Below are 21,719 nucleotides of genomic sequence, written 5' to 3'. Positions count from 1 at the left end.
CTCTTTCCTAGAGGTCTCGAACTTTGTCCCTGCCAGTGATCTGCCTTGAAGTTCTCCCATGCTTCCACTTTACACATACTGATGTGATTCTTTTTTGGCAACTTTTTGATTACAGGGGCTGGATAGGCAGCAGTCTGCAACTACATTCAGTTCCCAATAAGGCTGTCTGTTCTACCACTTATTCTGTCTACTGTTTCACTTTGCATTTATTTCTAAAGGATTCTTGTTCTTGATGTGTTGCTTTAGAAGAGAGACAGCAAGCCATGGCATGAATTTTTCCTGGTTGAAGGTTAGATACCTTGCATATCAATTTCGTTAAAGTTTTGGCTAGATTTGACAGCTAATCCCTTTTACTTTCTAAAGCTAACAATTTTTTTCTTTTTTTTTGTTAAGAGACAAAGTTGCCTAGGTAAAATTCCAGAGCTTACTAATTGAAGCGTGTATGGCATTGGCCAGAATTTGTAATATGGTTCCAAAGATCAGATTTGGATTGAGTGCGTTCCTCAAGTGCAGATATTAATGTCACATTCACAAAGTTCTTGTGGGCAAGCAGACCACCTATGTGGTGGTGGTAAGGTACATTTTGCACTAGGAAAGCAAATAAACAAAGTTGAGTAGTTCTATAGACTTATCCCAGGTTGCTTACCCTATATCGTAAGGGTCATTGTTACTGACCTTAACATAAGCTTAAATATTACAAATCTATATAAAGTTAGGTAATAGCTTTTAAAATAAAGTTGCTACTTTATTCAGTCACTGATGCAAAATAAGCCTGACAATACCACTTGGAGAATTTATTTCAGATTAATTTCTCTTTTAAAGCTCTTATGACAAGCAGCTCTTTTCAGAGAAATGGATTGTCTTGTCATTGATCTGCCATAGCAGTTGCCTTTGGTTGCTTGACTAGATTTGGCAACACAATATTGTGTTTCTAAGTAATTTTTTTTACATACCTTCATTTTAAAATATACTTCTGATGGATTGCAGAGTTGTGAAAGAAACACTAATGACAGAGCATTAGTGATTATAAACTTCTGTCCTATTTCTCGGTTCAACCGGACTGTGACTGTAGCTCTAACCTGATAAGAGCTGCAGTAAACTCCCTCTTTGTCTCTCCCAGCCCTTCCATACTGCATTTTGAGGAATTTGCCTGTTGGGAGGCATTACTCATTATCACAGCTATGCAGAGCTACCTAACGGTGGGGCAACTGCCAGAGAGAAATTGGATCTCAGCACTGTCTAAGCAAGCTCTCCTGTTTTGCTCCTGTTTTAGCATAAAGCAGCAAAGTTGGCCCATTGTCTGCATTCCTCTGTAATCAGTTGCTGCACCATGCTAAGGTTGCTTTGAGGAAAGGAGATAAATATTCTACCTGCCAGCTAGAAATATAAACGCTGAAATAGGAAGGGTTGGGAAATGTAAGATATACTTGGCAAAATGCAGTTTTTGTGTGTACTTTTAAAAATTCTTGGCATCATCTCACAAATTCACTGATTTGGAACTTGAAGTTGGAGGGTAGTTTGTGGCTCTGAAAAATAGCAACAGTAGATATGTAGAGGATAGCATGGATTGATTCTAAAATAAGGAGGTCGTTTAATTCTGCAAATGAAATGAGCCTTGCTGTGCATGGGAGCTTTAACAAGCTGGTAAAGACAAGGTTCAAGAAGCTTATGTTACTTGAGATAGCAACAGGAAGGTCATTAGTTGGGGAGCTGTGTTTAAAAATGAACAACAACAATGTATCCCTTAGTGGGCTTGAATTTTATGTGTATGCACTATACGTCACTACAACAGTCAAATACAAAAACCCAAAACAACGGAGTGCTCTGCTGGAGAGCAAGAAGACCTTTACCAAGTCACCATTCCAAAATGGCGCCCTGCAGCAACTCATGCACTAATGCAACTCCAGCCATGAGCTGCAGGCCCCTTTCTGGCCCGGCCAACCCCCTGAGGCTGAGCGTGTGTGCTGACCGTGAGGTGCTGTTTGACTCTCTGGGAGTGAAGTTAATTTCTACAATGGAAGAACTTGACCAAAGGTAACTTCTGGTCCGTCTACAGTAGAGGGAAGATATAATATTATCTATTCTGGGGTAGTGTTTTTCAGAATGGTTTCCCTGCGGTGTGGTATGCTGTGGTCACTAGGTGCATGTTAATCTTGTAGTGTGATGAAAAAATTACTTAGAGGGATATAAAGACATAAATGTTTAGATTTCTTGGGTCTAAAGCATACACTGTTTAAATGCTGATGGGAAAACAGAAAGCACAAATAGTTTGCAAGCTACAACGTGAACAGTCATGTGTTTACACTAACTTTTTCTTTGCTATGTGTAGGAATTGCTCTTTTTAAAATGTGGACAGCCTAACATGTGCAGAGGTCAGACAAATTGCTAGCTGTTTGTGGTGGTGGTGGTGGGTTTTTTGGGCCTGTTTTCTCTGTGCAATAAGATATGCAACAATATGATGCAGTCACTCTATTCCACTGAATATCTTGGCAAACAGTGATCTTGTTGGGTGAATGATAACATATTGATGTGATTCTGGGAGCTTTGAAGTATTTGCAACAGCAATAAAGAAGGAAATGTGTTTTGGTCAGCTTAAAATATAAATTTTTCAGCTGATTGTAAACAGAGAGAAAGATCAGAAGAAGATGCATGCAGAAGGACTAGTAGAAAACTGTACTTCCATGACAACTGTTTACAAAGTACAGATGTTCTTAGGCTGCCTTTTCTCCTTCTTGGTTTGTTTTTTCTTCCTGAAGATTTACAAAATGTCATGTTTGTAAACTTTCTGGAGAAGTTGTTGTTCCACAGTCCCCTCCAGTTTTGCTAATCTGAATATATAGAACTTATGATCAAAGTATTAGGAGTTACGTTAATTTCCTTGCAGCGTTTAGCTTCTGGCTTTGAGTTATGAGGCTTCTGTGACACATTTTCAAGCTTTTTCCTGTAGTATCAGAAGTAAAACTTTGCACGACTCTTTCAAATAAAATAGTTTTATGAGACTTCGAAATCTTTAGAACTACTGTCACTTTGGACAGTATGGAAGATAAATTTGAGTGCATCTGTATTCTAAAGATTATTTTTTTTCCTGTATCTGAACTTCTAAGTTAAGTTGTCAGTTTTAAGATCCCTCCGAAAGATAACCTTTTAATTTTATGTTTGTAGTTGTGTCCTTCCTTCTTTTAAAAGAAGGATTGCTGTGGTTAGGTTATTCTCCCATTTTTTTTCAATAGTATTCTGTGGTTAGCTGCACAATTTCCAATGCTTTGCTCTAGATCCGTTTGGGGACCTTTTGTGGCTGTAAGCTTTATAGCATAGGAAGTCTTTTGTCATGCTTGAGGGAATGTGTTTTAAAAGCTTGTGGCAGAACATGGATTGTGATGTGTAAAGCATGAATGTATAGGAAACAGTTCCATGAAGTCTGGAAGCAAAGTCTGGTTGCAGAAAAATAATTCAGTGATTCTGAGGAGTGTCATGTGCTTGTTAACACAGGGTTTTTTTTGTTTGGTTGTTTTGTTGTTGTTGTTTTTTGTCTGGACATTGTCCAGTATGAATGCTTTCTTCCAAAAACAAACAAAAAAACAGAAACCTGCAAGTTTGGATGGTATACAGTCCTATATTGTGTTAAGGAAGAAAATGTGTAATGATCATTAATAGAAAATCCTGGAGAGTGTTGCAAAGCTTCAATTTGGGTTTGCCTAGGGATCAAGAGTTCTGCTCGAAGTCTAGCACGTAATTAAAAATGACTCAACCTGTTTGAGTTTCTCTGCTTAGTACCATTTTCAGCAGAAAAATTCTGTCATCAGTCTTTGCTGCTTGTCTGGGTCTGAGGTTTGTGGAAACAACAGAAACTGTTTTAGCTAACAGCTGGGCAGTGTTATAAATATTGAACAGTACCGAAGGGCATCTGTGCGGTTTTGTTTTTCATATTGGTGGGTCTTCTGAAAACTCTAACACAGGAACTCCACCAGGCTTTGCATACTGCAGAGTGCGTTGATGTTCTGAGACTGCTCCTCCTGCTCCTTATTTGCTGTTTATTTTGCATCCCACTGTTGTCAATGACAGGTAGATTTCATACAGGATTGTGAAGCCGTGTGTTTGATCCTGAACTGTGCCCATTCAAGAACAATCTCAGTCAATTCAGGCTATTTTCCTGGTGCTGTAGCAGTACACTGGGGAACTTCACGACCCATTTAATGTTCTCTATAAAAGTAGAGTTAGCTTTATGTGGCATTTGTACTATTTTTATTGCGATTCATGCTTTTGTCCTCCTCCTCCTCTTCCCTTGGGCTTTCTGGTGGTTGACAGTCACTGCTGCCGTCAGAATTTATTAGCAGATTTCAGCTGTGTTCAGTTCTTTCATTTATGCTGTGACATTTAACAGCGCTGTAGGTAACAGCAAGCTCTTAAGTTTATTCACCAGCCAGTTACCTGCAGTGTGCTGCCCGCTCTTAAATTTGTATTACAGATGTATGCTTGGGCAATTGTAGAGCGGTTGTGATCCATGTTCAGTTTGGAGAAAATAAGCTTGTTCACAAAATGCCTTTGGTAACATCAGAAATAAAACAAGACATTTAAGTATTGAATCTGCTGTTCTGTTTTTCTCTCTACAGCCTTGTTTTTTCTGCCTTTTTTTTTTAAAGACCGACTTCTTTTTCTGTAAGCAAAGGTGCTGAAATGTAGTGTACAATAACATCATTCCTACTGAAAAGAATGAGATGTTTGGTAATCTCATTGTGTGTCATTTGAAGCTTTGTCAGGAAAATGTATTAATCAGAGAGAACAATTGTAGAAAGAGATCCTTTACTAAGCTGGTCAGTATATAGAAGAACTATTCTAAATATGCAGTTGAGATACGAGGAAATTTTTTATTCATTTTTGTTATTTAACATATCTGTAATAGTCAACATAGTGAGTGATATTACCTGCAAAGTGTATGTATGCATTTTTAAGTTTTTGACTACCATGCTGCACAACTATTACCGAATTGCACACCATGGTTGGATGTAGATCAGCAGTTTTGTAATGGACAATAACTTGTCTGTTGCAAAGCATCATGTCTTACATAAGGGAACATCTTATGTGGAATTGATTCTTTTCTGACACTTTCAGCAAAGTTTTTTGTCACAGTGACTTCTCATAGTGGATGAAAAAAAATTTTTTTTTTTTACTATAAGAGAGACTGGCACCAGCAAGCTTAGTGGATAGTGCAGTATTTATGTGAATAATCCCTGTTTTACGTTGAGTATTTTCCCTTTGTTTTTAAAACCAGTAGAACAGACCTGAGATTTCCTGACTAGTGTTACAATATGGATATATGAAAGTGTAGTATTTCCCATTTGAAAGTATTATTGGATATATCTGTTATACCTGTGAGAAAGCTTTCAGATATTTGTGGTGATGCATTCTTTCCTCAATCTGTAATGCAAATGATCAAAATTTTCCTAATTATCACAACTGTAGTTGGTAGTAAAATTGTCATGATGGCTCTCATATGTCATGCAGTACTCTTGTGAAGTGCAGTTTATTGCCCACTAACAGAATACAAGGGCTTTTTGTATTTCAACTTAAATGTTTTGATCAATGTGACACCTTAATTTTCAGAATATTTCAGTAGCTTTTCTCTGTAAAGTTCAGTGGTGATTGCTTACTTTTGTTTTTGAAGATTTTAGGGCATAAATTATTTATTTAATCAAATAGCATTATTTGGGTACCTGCGTAGTGTGGCTGTCAGTGCAGCTTCATGTTTCACAGCGTGAAAGTAAAAAGATTTCTCTTTGTATATTTCAGTGTATCCTGAACTATTTATGAGAAATGTTGATAGTTGAGCACTGCGATGCTCAACTTCTGATCAAACTGAGCTTTTTTATTCTTCAAATTTTCAGAGTTCTTAATGTAAAATAAAACTGAGCTAAGAAAGGTAAACTTCTATTTTCACACTGCAGGTGTCTAGTTGACATCATAAGTATTGTTTGTAGCCCCAGAAGTCATTATTTAGGAAAAAAATTAATGATAGGTCTTGTTTTATTCTGTGAGCCAGTTATCTTTGAAGCTGCTATAGTGTTTCAAGTAGAAGCAGACTATAGAGGAAGCCATCGAGTTCCTGAATTCTCCAGTTCCTGTGGAGCCGGAAATGGAGCAATGAGCCAATACTGAAGTGAGCACAATGTTTTCAGGTGTTTATTTTAAAACATATTTATAAAATAACAAGGCATCTCTTCTGAGCAGTAAAAACTACTGAAAATTTGAAAGCATTGTGCTTATCCTCATCTGAATTTTACAATACTTGGATAGCATAGGGAGAAGGGCTCTGCTATTACTCAATTACTTTTTTCCTTCTGTTCATTTTTTCCCCCTCTGACTGACTCTAACAGATAGTATCACTGTACTATTGCTGATCTGGTATCTAAGGTCTGACGGTGATATTTCACGTTGTGTCAAGTGATGTGTTGCACTGCCTTAACCACGCAGTTCAGTTCTATGTTTGTAAAGTAGAATTGGTGAGGTTGGTTGTGTGGACCAACATATTTTCTGCAGAAGTTGAGTTAAATGATGCTTAAGAACTGGAGTACTGACGTTGATGGTCAGTATTGTTTTTCCACCAGTAAGGTCTTCTAGAATTTAGTTGCCTTTAGGCTATTTGATTTCAAGATAAGCTTTCAGATAAGCAGTCTTGCTGCTGGACATGCTGCGGAGAGGCTGTAGTAATTCTATATCCACCACCCTCCCCTCATGTAAAGAACTTCTAAGGATCTTCAACTACCTTGCATTCTCCTCTTTGACTGAGTGAATGCATTGAGCTCTTCAACAAGCTTCATATCAATAGAAATCATCCATTGCTAGCTATAAATATTTATTCTCCCTTTAGGCATTTGCTCCATCCTTACTTGCATTGTTTCCAGACTCTATGTTGTAGCAAAGGTTGAAGCTTGTTTTTTGGAGTTATGTCTGTTTAGCTCGTATCAGATGTGTAAGTACCAGGCAGCAGAGCTGAGTTTAGACTTGGTGGTTTGGTGTGCTGTGTGGTCTATGTGCACTAGCTTCCACACTAGCTGTGTGGTCTATCTGCACTAGAGCAATGCCAGGATTAACGCTGAGTAATGTCTATTTCTCACTCCCCTCCTCCAGTCCACCTTTGACATTTGTGTACGGTCTTACTGATTCTAGAGATCAGAACAGCTGGATTTCTATCAAATATTCTGGCAATACAAGTTTACCTGAAATGTTATAGCTGAGGGTTTAAATGAAGTGTGGGGAAGACTTGCAAAACACTTTGTAAGTCTTATGTATTAGTTAAGCACTTGCAGTGATGTGAGAACTTTTAAAATGTATTAGTATGTACGTACTAGATCCTCTTCTTAGAGGTAATGATTACTGGTAAGTACTTGATTTCTAGGCATGGGAGCAATCCAGTTTGTCTACTTATCTAATGACCTTTAAAATAAAGTTATGTTTCAATGTTAAAGAATTGCCAGAGAAGAAAATATTCAGAATTACTTGTGGTTTCTTTTTTGTTTTTTAAATGAAGACTTTTTTTCCATATAATTGTCTACACTGAAATTAAATGCCTTAAGTGTATTTTAAATAAGCAAATAAAGAAGATGCAATCATGTATACAGTCTACTATGAAGGCTTTTTGTGGATGAACTCCAACATATTGAGTTGGCAGATGAAGAAGAGGTGTCACTGTACTTCACAAAAGATGACTTTTTCTTTAAGTATTAACTGTCAATGTGTGTGGAAAATATATGTTAATCTCAGTGATTTAATGCTACTTGTGAAGTTACAACTTTAAAAACTCTGTGCTTATACGGTTTTTGTTGTTTTTTTCTTACTTAATGAGCTCAATTTTTGTGACTAATCCCAGGCTGTAAAATCTATTTTTTGGTAAAAATTAAGATAACTGAATCTTTATCCTGCGGTTTCTGATAACTTTCTCAAAACACTTGAAGCTGTTTATAGTTTATATGGTAGGTAAATTATTTTGCTATGTTGGAATGTATCACAGATTTTGCCCTCAGAAGTAAATATTACAATGCTGAATCTTTTTGTCTGTTACATTGTGAAAAACTTTTTATTATAATGAAATTGCTGTGTGTTTTAGGAATCATGGTCGGAGAACTTGCAGCTATTACTTTGGAGATGTGGGTATTAACTTTAATTTCAGCTCTAAGTGAGGAGATTCTTCAGCATTGGATCCTGTAATGCTTTATATCTTAATCTGGAGGTATTTTTATACCATCAGCTTTAATGTTTCTTCATCTAAAGCTTTTGTGCTTTTATATTTCATAGCTGTTCTGTATTTATAGTTTAGTTGATTTTTCTCTCTAGTGATGCAAGTTTTACCACCTGATACTAATGGCTTCCCAGATGCCTTTCTGTGTGACTTTTGAGCAGTTTGTCAGGCTAAGTCTGTGGGGAAATAACTATAGTTAAGGAGATAGTGATAACCTGTGTGTGTTGCTCAAAGTGAAGCTTATCTTTTTGCTTTCCTTGTGGCTTTAGAAGTGCCCTTTTAATTTGAGCGAAAACTTGCAAATATTATATTGTGGTTATAAACATTTAGTGGGATTTTCTCATGAAGCATTAGAGCTGCATTTTAAGTTAATAGTAAGATATGTACTTTCATATTGGGAATGTGGAAAAGGAGTTGTCTCTGTAGAAGGTGAAAACAGAAGCTTGTTTTCATGGATGTTTAGTTAAACTTCAGGCTTCTATTCAGGAAAGCTGGCTTAATAATCTAACCCTCATTAAAAAGCATTGGTGTTAGATGTGGCTTCAAAATGTGTAAATAGTACTTCAGTGCATGGGAGGAAGAGTCAGAATGTGGTTTATAAATAGTTTGGATTTTTAGGGTTGTTTTTTGTGATGATCATTTGGGAGATCGTTTCAGTTGGCAAACAGGGAAAGCTGCTGCATGATGAAGGCCATTTAGGTTTTTGTAGGGCTATAAATTGATACAAAGACATCTTAAAGTGTTACCTGTCTTTGTATTCCCAGTCTTGTTTTTTTTTATTTCCAATTTCAGGGTGTACAATGTGGAGTGGGGGTATCCATTGTTCATTGGAGAGGTGTGGACGTTGGGTGTTTAGAAAAGGTTCTTCACTAGAGGTGGTGAGCATGAAACAGGCTCCACAGGGCAGTGGTTATGGCACCAAATTACTGGAGCTGAAGGAGCATCTTGACAGCACTCTCAGACATAAGGTTTCAGTTTTGAATCACCCTGTGTAGAGCCAGGAGTTGAACTCAGTGATCCTTTTAGGTCTCTTCCAGCTCAACATATTCTACGATTTTATTTCATATGTTTTGAATTAAGCGACAGGTAGCCATAAAATGCAACTCTTACTGAAATGTTGTACAGGACTTTGTAATTAAAATACTCGTTTTCAGTTGAGGTTACTCAGATAATGCAAGTGAATGAGTAGTGCTAACTCTTCATAAATGTCATTCTCATGCTCTGTAGTATTGGCAATTTTTAGTAGACCAATACAGAACCATGAATTTTCAGTCATGATTCTAAAGAAAATATAGGAATGCTTAGAGAGCAGCAGTCTCTTTCTGAGGAGGAAAAAAACATAGGTGCATACATTGCAGGAGTAGAAATACTCTCCGTTTACATAATGGTTTAGTTTAATGAATGACGATTATTGTATTTTTCAGATGTTCATAGTTGTCATGTGATTCTATGTAGAAGGTCAAAAAGAATAGAAGCAGAAAAGCTGTTCTTGATCTAATTCGTTGGTAGCAAACATGCTAACGATAGTTATGCTGGGAATTGGGTCATAAGTTTCTTTACCAACAGTTCCTAAGTGAGTTGCAAAGATATGCAAAGCTGGGTTGGAAAAGGCCTCTTTAAAAAGTCAGTGTTCAATACAAAAGTGAAGGAAAACACATTATTTTTGTTCTGCTTGGCTGCAGCTTAATTCTTGGGGAAGCCACGCATAACCGAACTTGTTCAGAAATGCATTTAATGCACTTGGAAAACATTAACCTCTTTCTATAGTTAAGTTTTTTGTTCCTGTGAGCTTATTGCAAAATTTGATTATGGGATGGAGTTCTATGTGTTTTGGTTTTATACTTCAGTATGAAAACAACTGTGTTTTGGGGTTGTTTATTCTGTTTTGGTTTCAGATTTTTTTAAGTTATTACTCAACTTCCTGAATTTGAGATGCTTATTTTAGTAAGAGATATATATACATGTTAAACTGTTCTCTTACTGATAATAAGAGTTATCAGTAAGACTATAATTTTATTGATAACGTTGAAATGTATCTTGTTTTGTTCCCATTTTTTGGGAATTAGCATCCCACAGAAGCTACAGAAGGGAAGCTAGGATTTGCATGTCATGGCTGCCCCTGGCAGCTTGGGTGGCCTACTCTGGGTGTTCAGAGTAGGGCTGCTCTTGTCTATCAGCACAGGGACCCTTTCCCTGTCCCAAAGCAGCTGCATTGTTCATAGAATTGCAGAATGGCTTGGGTTGGAAGGTTCTCTGAAGACCATATAGTTTGAACTCCCTGTTGTGGGCAGGGCTGATGCCTTCTGCCCAGGGCCCCCGTCCAGTCTGGCCCTGATCACCTCCAGGGCCAGCGCACCCACGGCTTCTCTATCGCTTAATATCACAATGGTGTTGGTAAGTCAAGCATTCCTGTAATCTAGGCCTGTTTTATTTCTTTAAATACTGCTTTTAAAGCAGTTCCTGCATGGCAGAAAAGTGGAAGTGCCTGTGCTAGTAACTGAGATTCCCATCTGTTTGCCTTTTGCCTTTCAGGCTAGGAACTTGTGGAGTTTGTGTTGTTTCTGAGAGTGGCATGCTGAGCTCTAACACACACAGTGACTTATGCTGGTGCCTGCAGCATGATCCCTGTTAAACATCTCCTTTGGGATTTTGTAGCTCTTGTACAGGATAACTTTGAAAGACATGGTGCTAGCAAGTGGAGGCCAGTTTTCTATACTGTGAGCACCCAGCTTCTGGCAGACTGCTGGGCCTTCTTTATACCCTTTGAGCTCCAGCCTGACTGGTAGTGTGCTGGGACACCACAGCCACTTATCCTGCTTTTTGCTGGGCTGCTGTGCTCAGCTGGCTCTGTCTAGGATGGCCAAGGATCTGTGCGTGCTGTAGGTGCAGTCTGGGAGTCTGGTGTCTGGGGGGGGGGAAAGAATTTTTTTTCATATGCTCTTTGCAAATCAGTCTCTCTAGAAGGTTTACTTTTCTTGTGATAAATTTCCAAGTTGGGCATCCAGCCCCAACTGTGAAGAGCTAATGTAAGAAAAAAAACTAGCTTCAGCCTTCAACTGGGCACCTCTCAGATTTTGTGACAAGTAGCAGTATCTGAGGAAGTGTTACTATTAGCACTTGGCCACCTTCCACTGGTGCTTGGAGACAGATTAACAGGTTTGTGGCATGGAAAAGAGTTGGTCTGACTTGCTGGAGGAGAGGAGCCATGGAAGTTCTGAAGATGCATATTGTATGTTCTCTTTAGTAGCATTAAAAAATAGTATTTAATCAAAAATTAAAAATTTGTGAAAACCTTCCAAATGGAACTTTGTTCTTGTTGCAAACAGCTTTAACACGAAATTCCAGTTATCTTCTGCTAGTATTCAACAAAAACCTTGGGATTGAATTTAGGGAGTATGCTGTAGGCAGTGGGAGCAGTGGCTGAATTTTGTATAGAGGTTAAATAAATGTTCAGAGAAGTGAGAGGGTCAAATGGGATTTTCCCAAGAGTGGATGAGTATGTAAGCTTGAGGGAGCACAAGTCTTCACAGTGCAGGCTGAGCCTTGAAGGGCAGAGCATGAGGCTGCCCTCTGCCAGTTGACCAAGGTTTGCACCAGTCTAGAAAAAGCTGCTTCCTCATCCTGTGGTTGGCCCCAGGAAGTAAATTTCTTCTCTTACCAATCAGTGACCTGGCAGGTAGTGACAGTGGTCTGTCACTTTCTGCAGTGAGAGGTTCTTGACCTCGGAGAGTGGAAAAGGGAGAAAAGATTGCAGTATAATTCATGTTGTCACCTGGCTTTTTGGTGAAAGAGGAACCCTCTGGTAATAAGTAGTTGTAAATGTAACTGTTAGGAACATATACATTTTTAGCTTTCATCTCTTTGGATGCCCTTGATAATTAGGTAACCGTGTGTTTTCTTCAGCAACCATTCCTTTAATAAGACCTAGGTAAGGAAAAAATTATATATATTAATGTACTATGTTTAAATGCAGACTGTATATCAAGAACAAGAATTTCAGAGTAGTAGGAGTATGTAGTGCTTTATATGAAAACAATATTCAGAACTTACCTAGAGATCACCTCTTTTTTCCTTCCTTAAAGCAACAAAAGAGCGTGTGTATTTGGAAAAGAGTAAGAAGAAAATATTGGTGATGTTCCAGAGGGGAAAAAAGGCAATGGGCTGGCTGGATGAATCAATTTTAGTAATTTAAATATAGTTTCAATTTTAGAAAGTAGCAAACTATGAATTGACTGACCATTCACTGCTTTGCTTTTTGTTGTCTTCGGTACTCTAATATTTTGTTTTTCATGCATGCATTTCATGGTTGTTTTTTTATTATTCATGTTTTTTTTTTCTTTACAGGGATAAGGGGAGTAGGTATGATATTTCAGAATTTTATTTTGAAAACTTCAGTTTCTTTAGCTTTTTAAACAAACAAACAACAACAAAAAACCTGCTATGTTTTTAAGTCAGGCAGAGAAGAAGTGGTATATTCCAAAATAGTCCTGACCTTGCTCCTGTCTGGCTTGGCCAGCTGTCTAGGAAACGCTCACATTATGCAAGTCTTTCTGTAGCTAGCCTCTAATAAGTGAGGTATGATTCGGTAATTGGTATGGTAACTAACCTGGAAAACTATCCTCAGCTTCGCTTGCCAGCTGGCTTTATATGTTCTGATGTTAATTGGTAAATTGATCTAGTGGAGAGAGGCTTGAAATGTTTACAGGCTTGACTATGTTTAATTTAGCTCTTATTTTGGTGAATAGTTTATTTTTAATTATTATTTTATATATATGTATATATTTTGCCGTTTTAGAAACACTTGTTTTCAGAGTTTGTACTTTTTCCAAGAAAAATTTGAAAATATATTTTTGAGTTTTTCTTGGATGTAGTTTTGTCTTCATGAATTTATGTATGGTGGGCTCTAAAATATTGACTTGCTTTTTTTGTTTTTTCGTTTGTTTGTTTGCAGACTAAGCTAAGGGCCCAGGTCTAACTTAAGAATACATTGCAGTAATTAATATGTTTAACAGAATCATAAGTAGATTTGGAGCATGGAAATCTCAGTACTTGTTTATGTTCTGGTTTAGAACCTGCTATTTTTTACAACTCATTTTTTTCTATAAGGTTTTTTTTTTTATTCTTAAGTACTTGGATAAGACCTTTATGTTGTCGTGGGTTTCTCTGAAGACTGTTGATGAAACATAAGTGAGTTGTATGAACTGTTACTTAATGTATTTTTTGTTTTATAGGTTATTCAGCAATAGTTATGAACTCCCGTTTACGAGCCTTAGGTGGGAGGATAAATAACATACGAGCATCAGAACTACCAAAAGAGAAAACGCGATCAGAGATAACCTGTAACGTTCACTTCTTGGATGGCTCAATACAAAGCTTCAAAGTCAATGTAAGTCTGGAAAACTATGTATTTATTTTAATCCTTTAGTGTTCATTTGCAAACTGAAGATCAAATATGGGACCTGAAGGTACGGGATTTCCACAAGGTATTGAAGATATAGCTTTGTCATTTCAAATTCCAGATTTACTGGTTATGAAATAGATTGATAAAGTGATGTTTTAATTTTCTCTAAAGCAACAGACTAAGGTCATAAAGTCTCATTGTGACTCTTGTATCTGGTGAAAGGTCTTCTTCATGATATGGTAACAACAAAGAAACAGATATGCTGATTGCTATCACCTGTGAATAAGTAATTCGTATTTAAAGGGGACTCTTCTTTTTGCAGACTGATTTTATTTCTAAACTTTATCTGTTGGGTATTTATTGAAAGAAAATGAATTTTCTTGCCAAACAGGTGATTTTCTTATTCTAATGTTTTCGTTTCAATACGTACAGAATTAGTCTAATATTTTAGTATGCATTTTATCCACTATATACTTATATGTATTTATAATGTATATAGATACTCATATATACATTTTCACATGTGTATGTACATACACAAATAATGCATATATATGCACTCACACGAATACAGACGTTGTTATAGAATTATAATGTGAAGTATCTAATGCTCAGTAGGGTAGTGAGGGGCAAATGTATAAGAGAGCAGTATGTGAATAGCAAACTTTCATTGTTCATTTCCAGCATGTCAGTTTTGAATAGAGCTAGCCTAAATGCCTCCTCATGCACAAGGACCTTTGAAAAAGGAGGAATTGAAACTTCTTGAAATCCCTGAGTAGTACTGTATTCTTCCCAGTGAGCAAATGTTTACACAGCTTTAGATTTAGCATTTAGTCTGAAAACTAACACTGCATACCTGAATTTGTGCTTCTCATTTCATCCTTTGAGCAGCAAGTTCTAACAATCATCGAAACCGTTATGAATATCAGGGCTCAGCTGATGTAGCTCACTGCCTTGAAGGTACCCTCAGGGTGTCTCTGATTATCTCCTTGATCCAGGGATCAGAAGGGGCTCCTTCACTGCAGCTATAATGCTGAGCTGCCCTGAGGTAATACAGGTCCTTTTGTTAAAAAGGAGCAAGGGGCGTGGTTATCCAGGTACCTTGTGTTAATACAAGGACCAGTTTCAGGAAGATTGATGTCCTTGGAATACTGAGCTATCATATTGATACTGGGGGAGCCCTTATCCTTCAGGATTCCTTAAACTTGATGTCTGCATCAGGGCAGATTTTGCCACTTTCTGATTGGGTCTATCTCTGAAAAGGATTAGAAGCAAGCTGCTGAGAATTCATATTTGAGTTCTGCTTACATTAACAGAAAAACTCAGCTTCCTGGAGTTTGTGTGCATGCATCTGTTTTCATGGCCAAGACCATTTGTTTTTATGTCTGTGAACAGAGAACTTCAGTTGATCAGTGAAAAACAAATGCTGGCATTTTTTCAGGGCTAGTTTGTGGGCTAAGGATACTTGACTGATTTACGATTTTCATGCAATAGCCCAGGTGGGAATAAAGGCTCCTTTAATTCTAATGAGGTACAGCCGTTATCTGAACACAGAATTCTTACAGCAAGGAAATTTATTTACCAGGCATAGGAATGTTATAGAGAAAAATGAGAAAAATAAATGAAGAGTAGATGTGGCTCAAAAGAAACTTTCTTTGAGTTTAGGCAAATGTATTTTCCAAGATTGAACTTTCTAATGTGTGATTGTCACTGCACAGATGCTTGGTACTGGTGAATTTGAAGTGAATTTAAATTTAATACAAAGATAATGGACTAAATAGTCTTAACCTATTGACATGCTGAAGAGAGGAATTTATGTGCTTTGAAATTTTGAACTAATAGTGACATCTTTAAAATGATGGTACAATAGTCAAGAAATCACCAAATATTGAACCTTCTGGAAAACAGAGAGAATGGAAATGAGACTTTTTCTCTTCATTCCCTGTAGTTCAATTTCCTCACTTTATTAGCAAACTGTGAAGGCTTTGAAGACTTTTAAAATGTTAACTGTAGGCATCTCTTTCATTCTCCTACATAGAACTTTTTTTCCAAGTGACTGTATCTGTAGTAATCTGAACAAAAACTAACCATACTAAAATGGAGCAGTGGAAGTAGGAAAATGATTTTTACTTGTGGAAATAATCCAAGGGACTTCCTGTCTTCTGAGAGACCTCAATTTTACTGCTGAATTTATTTCTGTGAATTTGTTCTTGTTAAGCTCGTATACTAAAAAATGCTGTTTGGCAGGTGAAAGGGGAGTTTAAATTTCAATGAAACAGTGTCTTTTTTTTCCTGAATTTTGACTTGAGCATGGTAGTGGAAGTAGTCTTTCTTGCTATTGTTCATTGTTTTCATGTTAAGTAACTTAGTTTTGATGAATACAAAGTTTATATTGATGATCTCACAAAGAGTTAATTAGTATCACTTGTGGTAGGTGCTGTTCTCTAAATCATTGTTGTCAAGAAAATTCTCACTGGTGTACGAAGAGACGCGCTGCTTCTTTGTTTGCTGTTCAACTAGAGATATATGTTAACCTTACCAGCCCGAAGTGGCCTGTCTTGCCTTTCCTTTATCATGTATTTCGCTATTTAGATGGAAAATGTCTGATGTCCATCCAAAGAATGGAAGGTGTATGTAAGCCAAAACTTCTAAACATTAAAAAAAAAAAAAAACCTGCAACATTTGATACCTAGACTTGACTATACTTGGCATGGAATTTAGTATTTAATTATATTCAAGTTTTTTGGAACCCTTCTAATATATGCTAGATGTCTGAATTTTGTGGTAGGGTGAATTTATTTGTCTCCAAAGTTAACTTTGTCATCTACATGGGAAAGATAATATCAGTCTTATACATACAGAATGTGCCCATCTGCCATGTTTAGGTATGTTTAATAGGTGTATATTGAGCAGTAATGCATACTTATTTGCAACTTTTGATATAAACATATAAGAATTTTCCATTATTGCTCTTCTTTGACTCATTTACCAAGAATGACCACTTGGGATGTATACATCTCAATTTCCAGCTAACTGATCTTTGGGAAAGCTTAAAACTTAATGTCAGATAATGCAATATAGAATTTATCTTTCTGAAACACAGTCAGTATTTGTCTTTAGTACCTGTGTTTTGGTGGTGGTTGGTTTTTTGTTTTTTTTTTTGCTTTTAAACTATTTGGCTTCCTTCTAGAAATAGTCTTTCCTTTGAGAAATAAAAGGATTTGACTGTAATAATGAAGAGTGATATGAATGTTTTTGTGTATTTTTTTCCATGCCGTCTCAATCAAACTCCTTCAATTGTTTGAAAAGGAATATCCTTGTTACAGTTAGCACCAACATTTAGTATTGGTATGTTTAAAACAGTGAGCAGTGGTTTTCTTAAAGGTTTGTTTTAATTGTGGGTATGCATTATGGCTTTAAACTGCTTATAGTAAAATGGGATGATAAAGTGTCATCTTCATCACAAAGTGTTCCTGCTGGATGATGTTGGATAATACAGGAGAGGTTGGTGCTAATCTGCATCTCTGTATGTCGAAAACTGTTGTGTGGGATTTTAGACTGGCAACAAATATGTAGTTGTATGTTGAGTCAGATCAGGGTACTCTGTGATTGGGAGACAATAAGATGGCATGAAACTTGATGATGACTTCAAAGGCAGCATGAAAGTGATCTGGCCTACTGCAGGCTTATTAGTCTGATCCTGGGGCCTGACTTTGTAATAAAGATGGAGGAAAGAATTTGTGTAGAGGAGGATTTTCCAAAGTTAGATCTGGCACGACTAACCTCATATATGTGTTTGTTAAATTGTTTTTAGACACAGGAAATGCAGTGGGTCAGCATTCATTAGGCTTAGATAACTATTTTGTGTGACTTGGTATAGGATAATGCTGAGCTGTATGTGGAATCTAGCAGATTTGCAGGATGGGCAATTGACTCAAGGTGCCAATTGTTCCTGCTGAAAAAAGATAGCAGAGCTGGACATCACTGGCAGAGTTCCTGACTGGCAAATCTCATTAACACGCTATTTAATTTTTTTAGTAAATTAAAAAGTGCAAGGTCTGAGGCATCATTAGTAATAAAAAAAGATTATAGGGGTATGATGTAGCAGACAGATTGCCACAAACGGGAAAATCAATGCTTTAAACTAAAAACTTTTTAACTAGTATTGCTGTGGGTGGTTGGTAGTTTTGTTTTGATTTCTTTTTCCTTGTAGCTTAGTTTTCAGTACTGAAGAATAGAGGAGAAAGTCACTGGTGGCTTGATCCACTAGTATTGTGGCTGTGAATAAGGTGAGTGCTACTGTACATCACGCAGGAATTTTGAGACACTGTCAAGGAAGTATTAGCAGTGTTAGTCTTAGCATTGGGGCCAGACTCTGTGGAAAGTCATGTGCACAATCACAAGCAGACAAAAGAGGCAGGTTCCAGCTTGGGCAGGCATGGAAGGAACAGCTCTTGTGAAGGAGGACAAGGATATGTGTTGCACTGTCCAGTTAAGGTGCTGCTTTGTGCCCCTTCATAGAAGTTAAAAAACTGAAAAGGTTTAATTGCATGTTTACCCTTGCTCTCTGAAGAACTAACAGTCTTCACTTGCATTGGGTTTGCAGTTTTAAGGACCTTTGATCATATAAGCTGATGGGAAACACTTGATATTAAAACTACTGAAGGGGTTCTTTCTCTTTAATTTTAGTAAGCAAGAGGATTTTGGGCTTGCCTAATAATTTCTTGCTGTAATTAAGGAGTTTGTGTGGTAGCACGGACAGACAATATTAAGTATAAGCTGTGACAGCTTTAAATATTAATTTTGGTGTATCCAACATAAGGTGAAAGCAATTTCAGGACAGACTTAAATGGATCTGAATGATGTGTAGCTGTGAGGTGATTAATGCCTCTACAAATTAATTCTATGAACACAAAACCCTTAGCACCAGAATAAGGATTGGTAGATCTCAGAAAATTGAAATAAATAGAAACTTTCCTTTCAGAGCAGAAAGAAGAAACTGTCACAAGATGGTACTCACTAACAATACTTGAGTATGGAATGTGCATCATTTCTTAGCTCATTGTAGAAAAGGAAGAGCATTATTAAGAGCTTTAACTACTCACTGTAAGGATTTGTAGTGTTAAGAACTTGATTCTAACGTCCAGTTTAGATGAGTGATGTTCATGTTGTTTTGCCTTCTTTCTGTGGAGGATGGGACTAAAAATACTGTGTTAAAAGCATTTGATATTTCATAGTGTTTGAATACTATGTGTATTAGGACTGTCTATAGAATGGATGTCAAAATTCAAAAACAGATGTGATGACATTCTTAGCCTGCTTCACTTTATAGCTGGATCTGAAACTTGTTTATCTGCAAAAGAGACTGAAGATTGTGCAGCATGAGCTGTGTAAATAATTTCTGGTTATACAGAACTGAAAAATGATGCATCTGTTTCTTAAAAAAGAAAGTTAGGCTCAAGTACACTTTTGCTAAGGAAAAGCAAAACAAAACCCTCAACTGCTGGGATTTTAACAACTGGAAAAGATTTTAGCAGTGGGAAATGACTTCTTAAAAGTGGCATAGATGTCTGGAGTGGGTGCTTGATCTAGGCACTGTGGAGAAGAAAATTTATGCTTTTGATACCCAAGAACAAGGATTGGAGTACATAAAAGTGATATTAACTGCTTGTGAAAAGAAGTGGAGAAGAGGAGGAAAAAGGAATGCTAAGCAGGTAGAGAAAACTAGCAGTGGCTGACCATCTAGGGTTGGGATTCAGGATATCAAAACAGGGGGCTTGCTTGGTTTTAGAGGGAAGGAGTAGAAAGGCTTAGCATTTCATGTATAGCAGAGAAAGAGGTATGCCACTGACAGAAGGGAGAGAGAGAGAAGGTGGAGATGTCTGAATTGGATTGAAAGACCAGAAGTGTTAAAAATGATATGGGAATTGGGAGGCAGTGCTGTTGAAAAGAAAGGGTATTGGGAATGTCTGAATTTAGAGAGAGTCAGCAGTATAATCTGCTCACCATAATTTTCTCTTTGTCTGTTGTTAACAAAACCCCAAATTCCCAAACTGTTTTGATTGAAGTGTATGCATCATTCTAAGTAATTACTGCTTTTGGTTACAAAATAACCATTAATTTCTCATTTAGCTCAGTATGCTCCAGAGATGCAGAGCCATGCTTCGGAGTTGTGCAAGCTTCATGTGATGCCTCTTGACAGTTTTTAATGTTCTGCTTCCAAGGAAAGGAGCAAGCAATGTTATCAAACAACAACAAAAAAAACCAACCACAGAATTCTGGGGAACATAACTAAGGAAATGTCCATTATTTCAGAGGATCCTGGTTGCTTTTGCTGTTTCCATTGGGAGATCTTGTATATGTGTATTGATGCTCTCTGATACAAGTCAGTCTTTGTATAAGAGCCCACCTCATTGACAGTGCTGGACAGGACTGCCTTCAAAGTGCATGTCATGGCCATGTGTGATGAAGAATGCTTATTGACATGCTTCTTTACCTGTCACTGAGATGCTGCAATTTTTATACTGAACTGAAGTCTGTTATTTCAAGAGAAAAAAGAAATTGGTTTTGATAGGTGCTTTAGTTTGAAAGGGAGAAGTAGGAGAACCTGTCAGAGGGGAAAGGCTAGTCTCAAATGTAAGATTTAAGCATTGCCTACATTTTTCTTCTTCTGAGACTTTGCTCTGGAGAACTAGGCATAGCTTTTCATAGCTATTGGCTATTATTACCTTACTTTTTGTCTGGAGTCTGGTGAAGAAATAGTGAGCGATCAGATCTCAGTGGAGTTGCTGGAGCTCTGCTCTAGCAGTAGCACATACTGAGTAATAGTCAGTACTTCCAAATAAGGTGTGTCTTTCACTTGAATCTTTGGTTTCCTTATCTTCAAAATAAGAATGTTTTTTAATGAGATAAGAGAAGACTATGGACTATGTTAATATTTAAAGCACACAGTTACAGTGCTGGCGCACTGTTAAAAACAACAACAACAAAAAACTTGAAAAACAAGTCAAAACAAGAAACAACAAAAAAGCCAAAAAAAAAGAAAACCAACAAGAACCAGAAACAGGTAAATCTGTCTTCTGAGCAGGACTTGGTTGTTTTATAATAAACAAGGTTTAGACAAAGGGAGTTGAATGCCAAAGTGTTGAATGCTTAAGTGACCATTCTTACACACAGAATAAGGCCATCCACAGAGATGTGGTCACTATAATTTTTTTTTTTAAGCAAAGTACTTGTGGCATGAAAAAATTTCCTCTGATGTCACTTTTGTGCCCACATACAACTTATTTCTGATTTTAAGAATAAAATTCAGAAGATCTTATGAAAAATTTTACATACATATAATTTTTTTTCTTTTAATAAACAAGAGGCCAAGCAAACTGGCTTGGTTTGACTACATTTGAAGCTCTGTACCTTGTTGCAATATATGTTACATGTTAGTGTATTTAAGATTGCAGTCTTGTTCAGGGGTTTTTGTTTGTTTTTCTTTAATAGCATTGATTAATGTTGTTCTTTGATGGATGCTGGTTATCAGTATTGCACAATGCAGTGCTGTGAAGATAGGCTAATTTAATTTCAGGGAAAAAAAAATACCATGCTTACATGTCTTGATGTCCCATGGAATTCCCTGGTTACTCTGGTTCTTCTGGGAATACCTGACTGGATAGATGTCTAAGCAGAAAGTGATGTGGTGTAGTGGTAATAGTGTCAGTGGGAATTCAAGCTGAAGTCCAGTATCTAATAGCTAGAGTAACATCTTCCTCCTTCCTTTTTTCTTCATTCTGGTTTATACAAACTTTCTCTTGTGAAAACTACGTGGAGACAGAAAGACCTGCTTTTAGGATGACATCAGGAGCTACAGCAGCCTCATGTGGCTGTAAGCCATGATTGCAGGTTATTACTCCGGAGAAGGGTATTGCTCCTGAAGACTGATTGAGGAAGGGATGACCTGCATAAAAGGCAATTGCTGGACCGACCTCAATGACTTGTGTTCATACCAATTCATATTGTGAGATTTGGGACCAATGTGTTTCGGGAGGAAAGTCTCTTTTATTTAAAAACAAAAATACTTTTTTTTCATAATAA

At 37.1% G+C, this 21,719-nt stretch overlaps 1 protein-coding gene across 4 annotated transcripts in view; it reads left to right on the top strand.

The window, feature by feature from the left end:
* Positions 1 to 21,719, top strand: part of PTPN3 (protein tyrosine phosphatase non-receptor type 3) — a 160,209-nt gene that overhangs the window by 54,855 nt on the left and 83,635 nt on the right. For all 4 annotated transcript variants that reach the window (XM_090137211.1, XM_090137212.1, XM_090137213.1 and 1 more), the window contains exon 2: positions 13,465 to 13,619. In XM_090137211.1, coding sequence (XP_089993337.1) covers positions 13,465 to 13,619 — 155 coding nt within the window. The remainder of the gene's footprint in view (positions 1 to 13,464; positions 13,620 to 21,719) is intronic.

The sequence above is a fragment of the Phasianus colchicus genome, chromosome 3, assembly GCF_987193195.1.
Source record: "Phasianus colchicus chromosome 3, bPhaCol1.hap1.1, whole genome shotgun sequence".
In the NCBI taxonomy this organism is placed as follows: Eukaryota; Metazoa; Chordata; class Aves; order Galliformes; family Phasianidae; genus Phasianus; species Phasianus colchicus.
The sequence above is the reverse complement of the archived record's forward strand: the minus strand, read 5'-3'. Positions and strand labels throughout refer to the sequence as shown.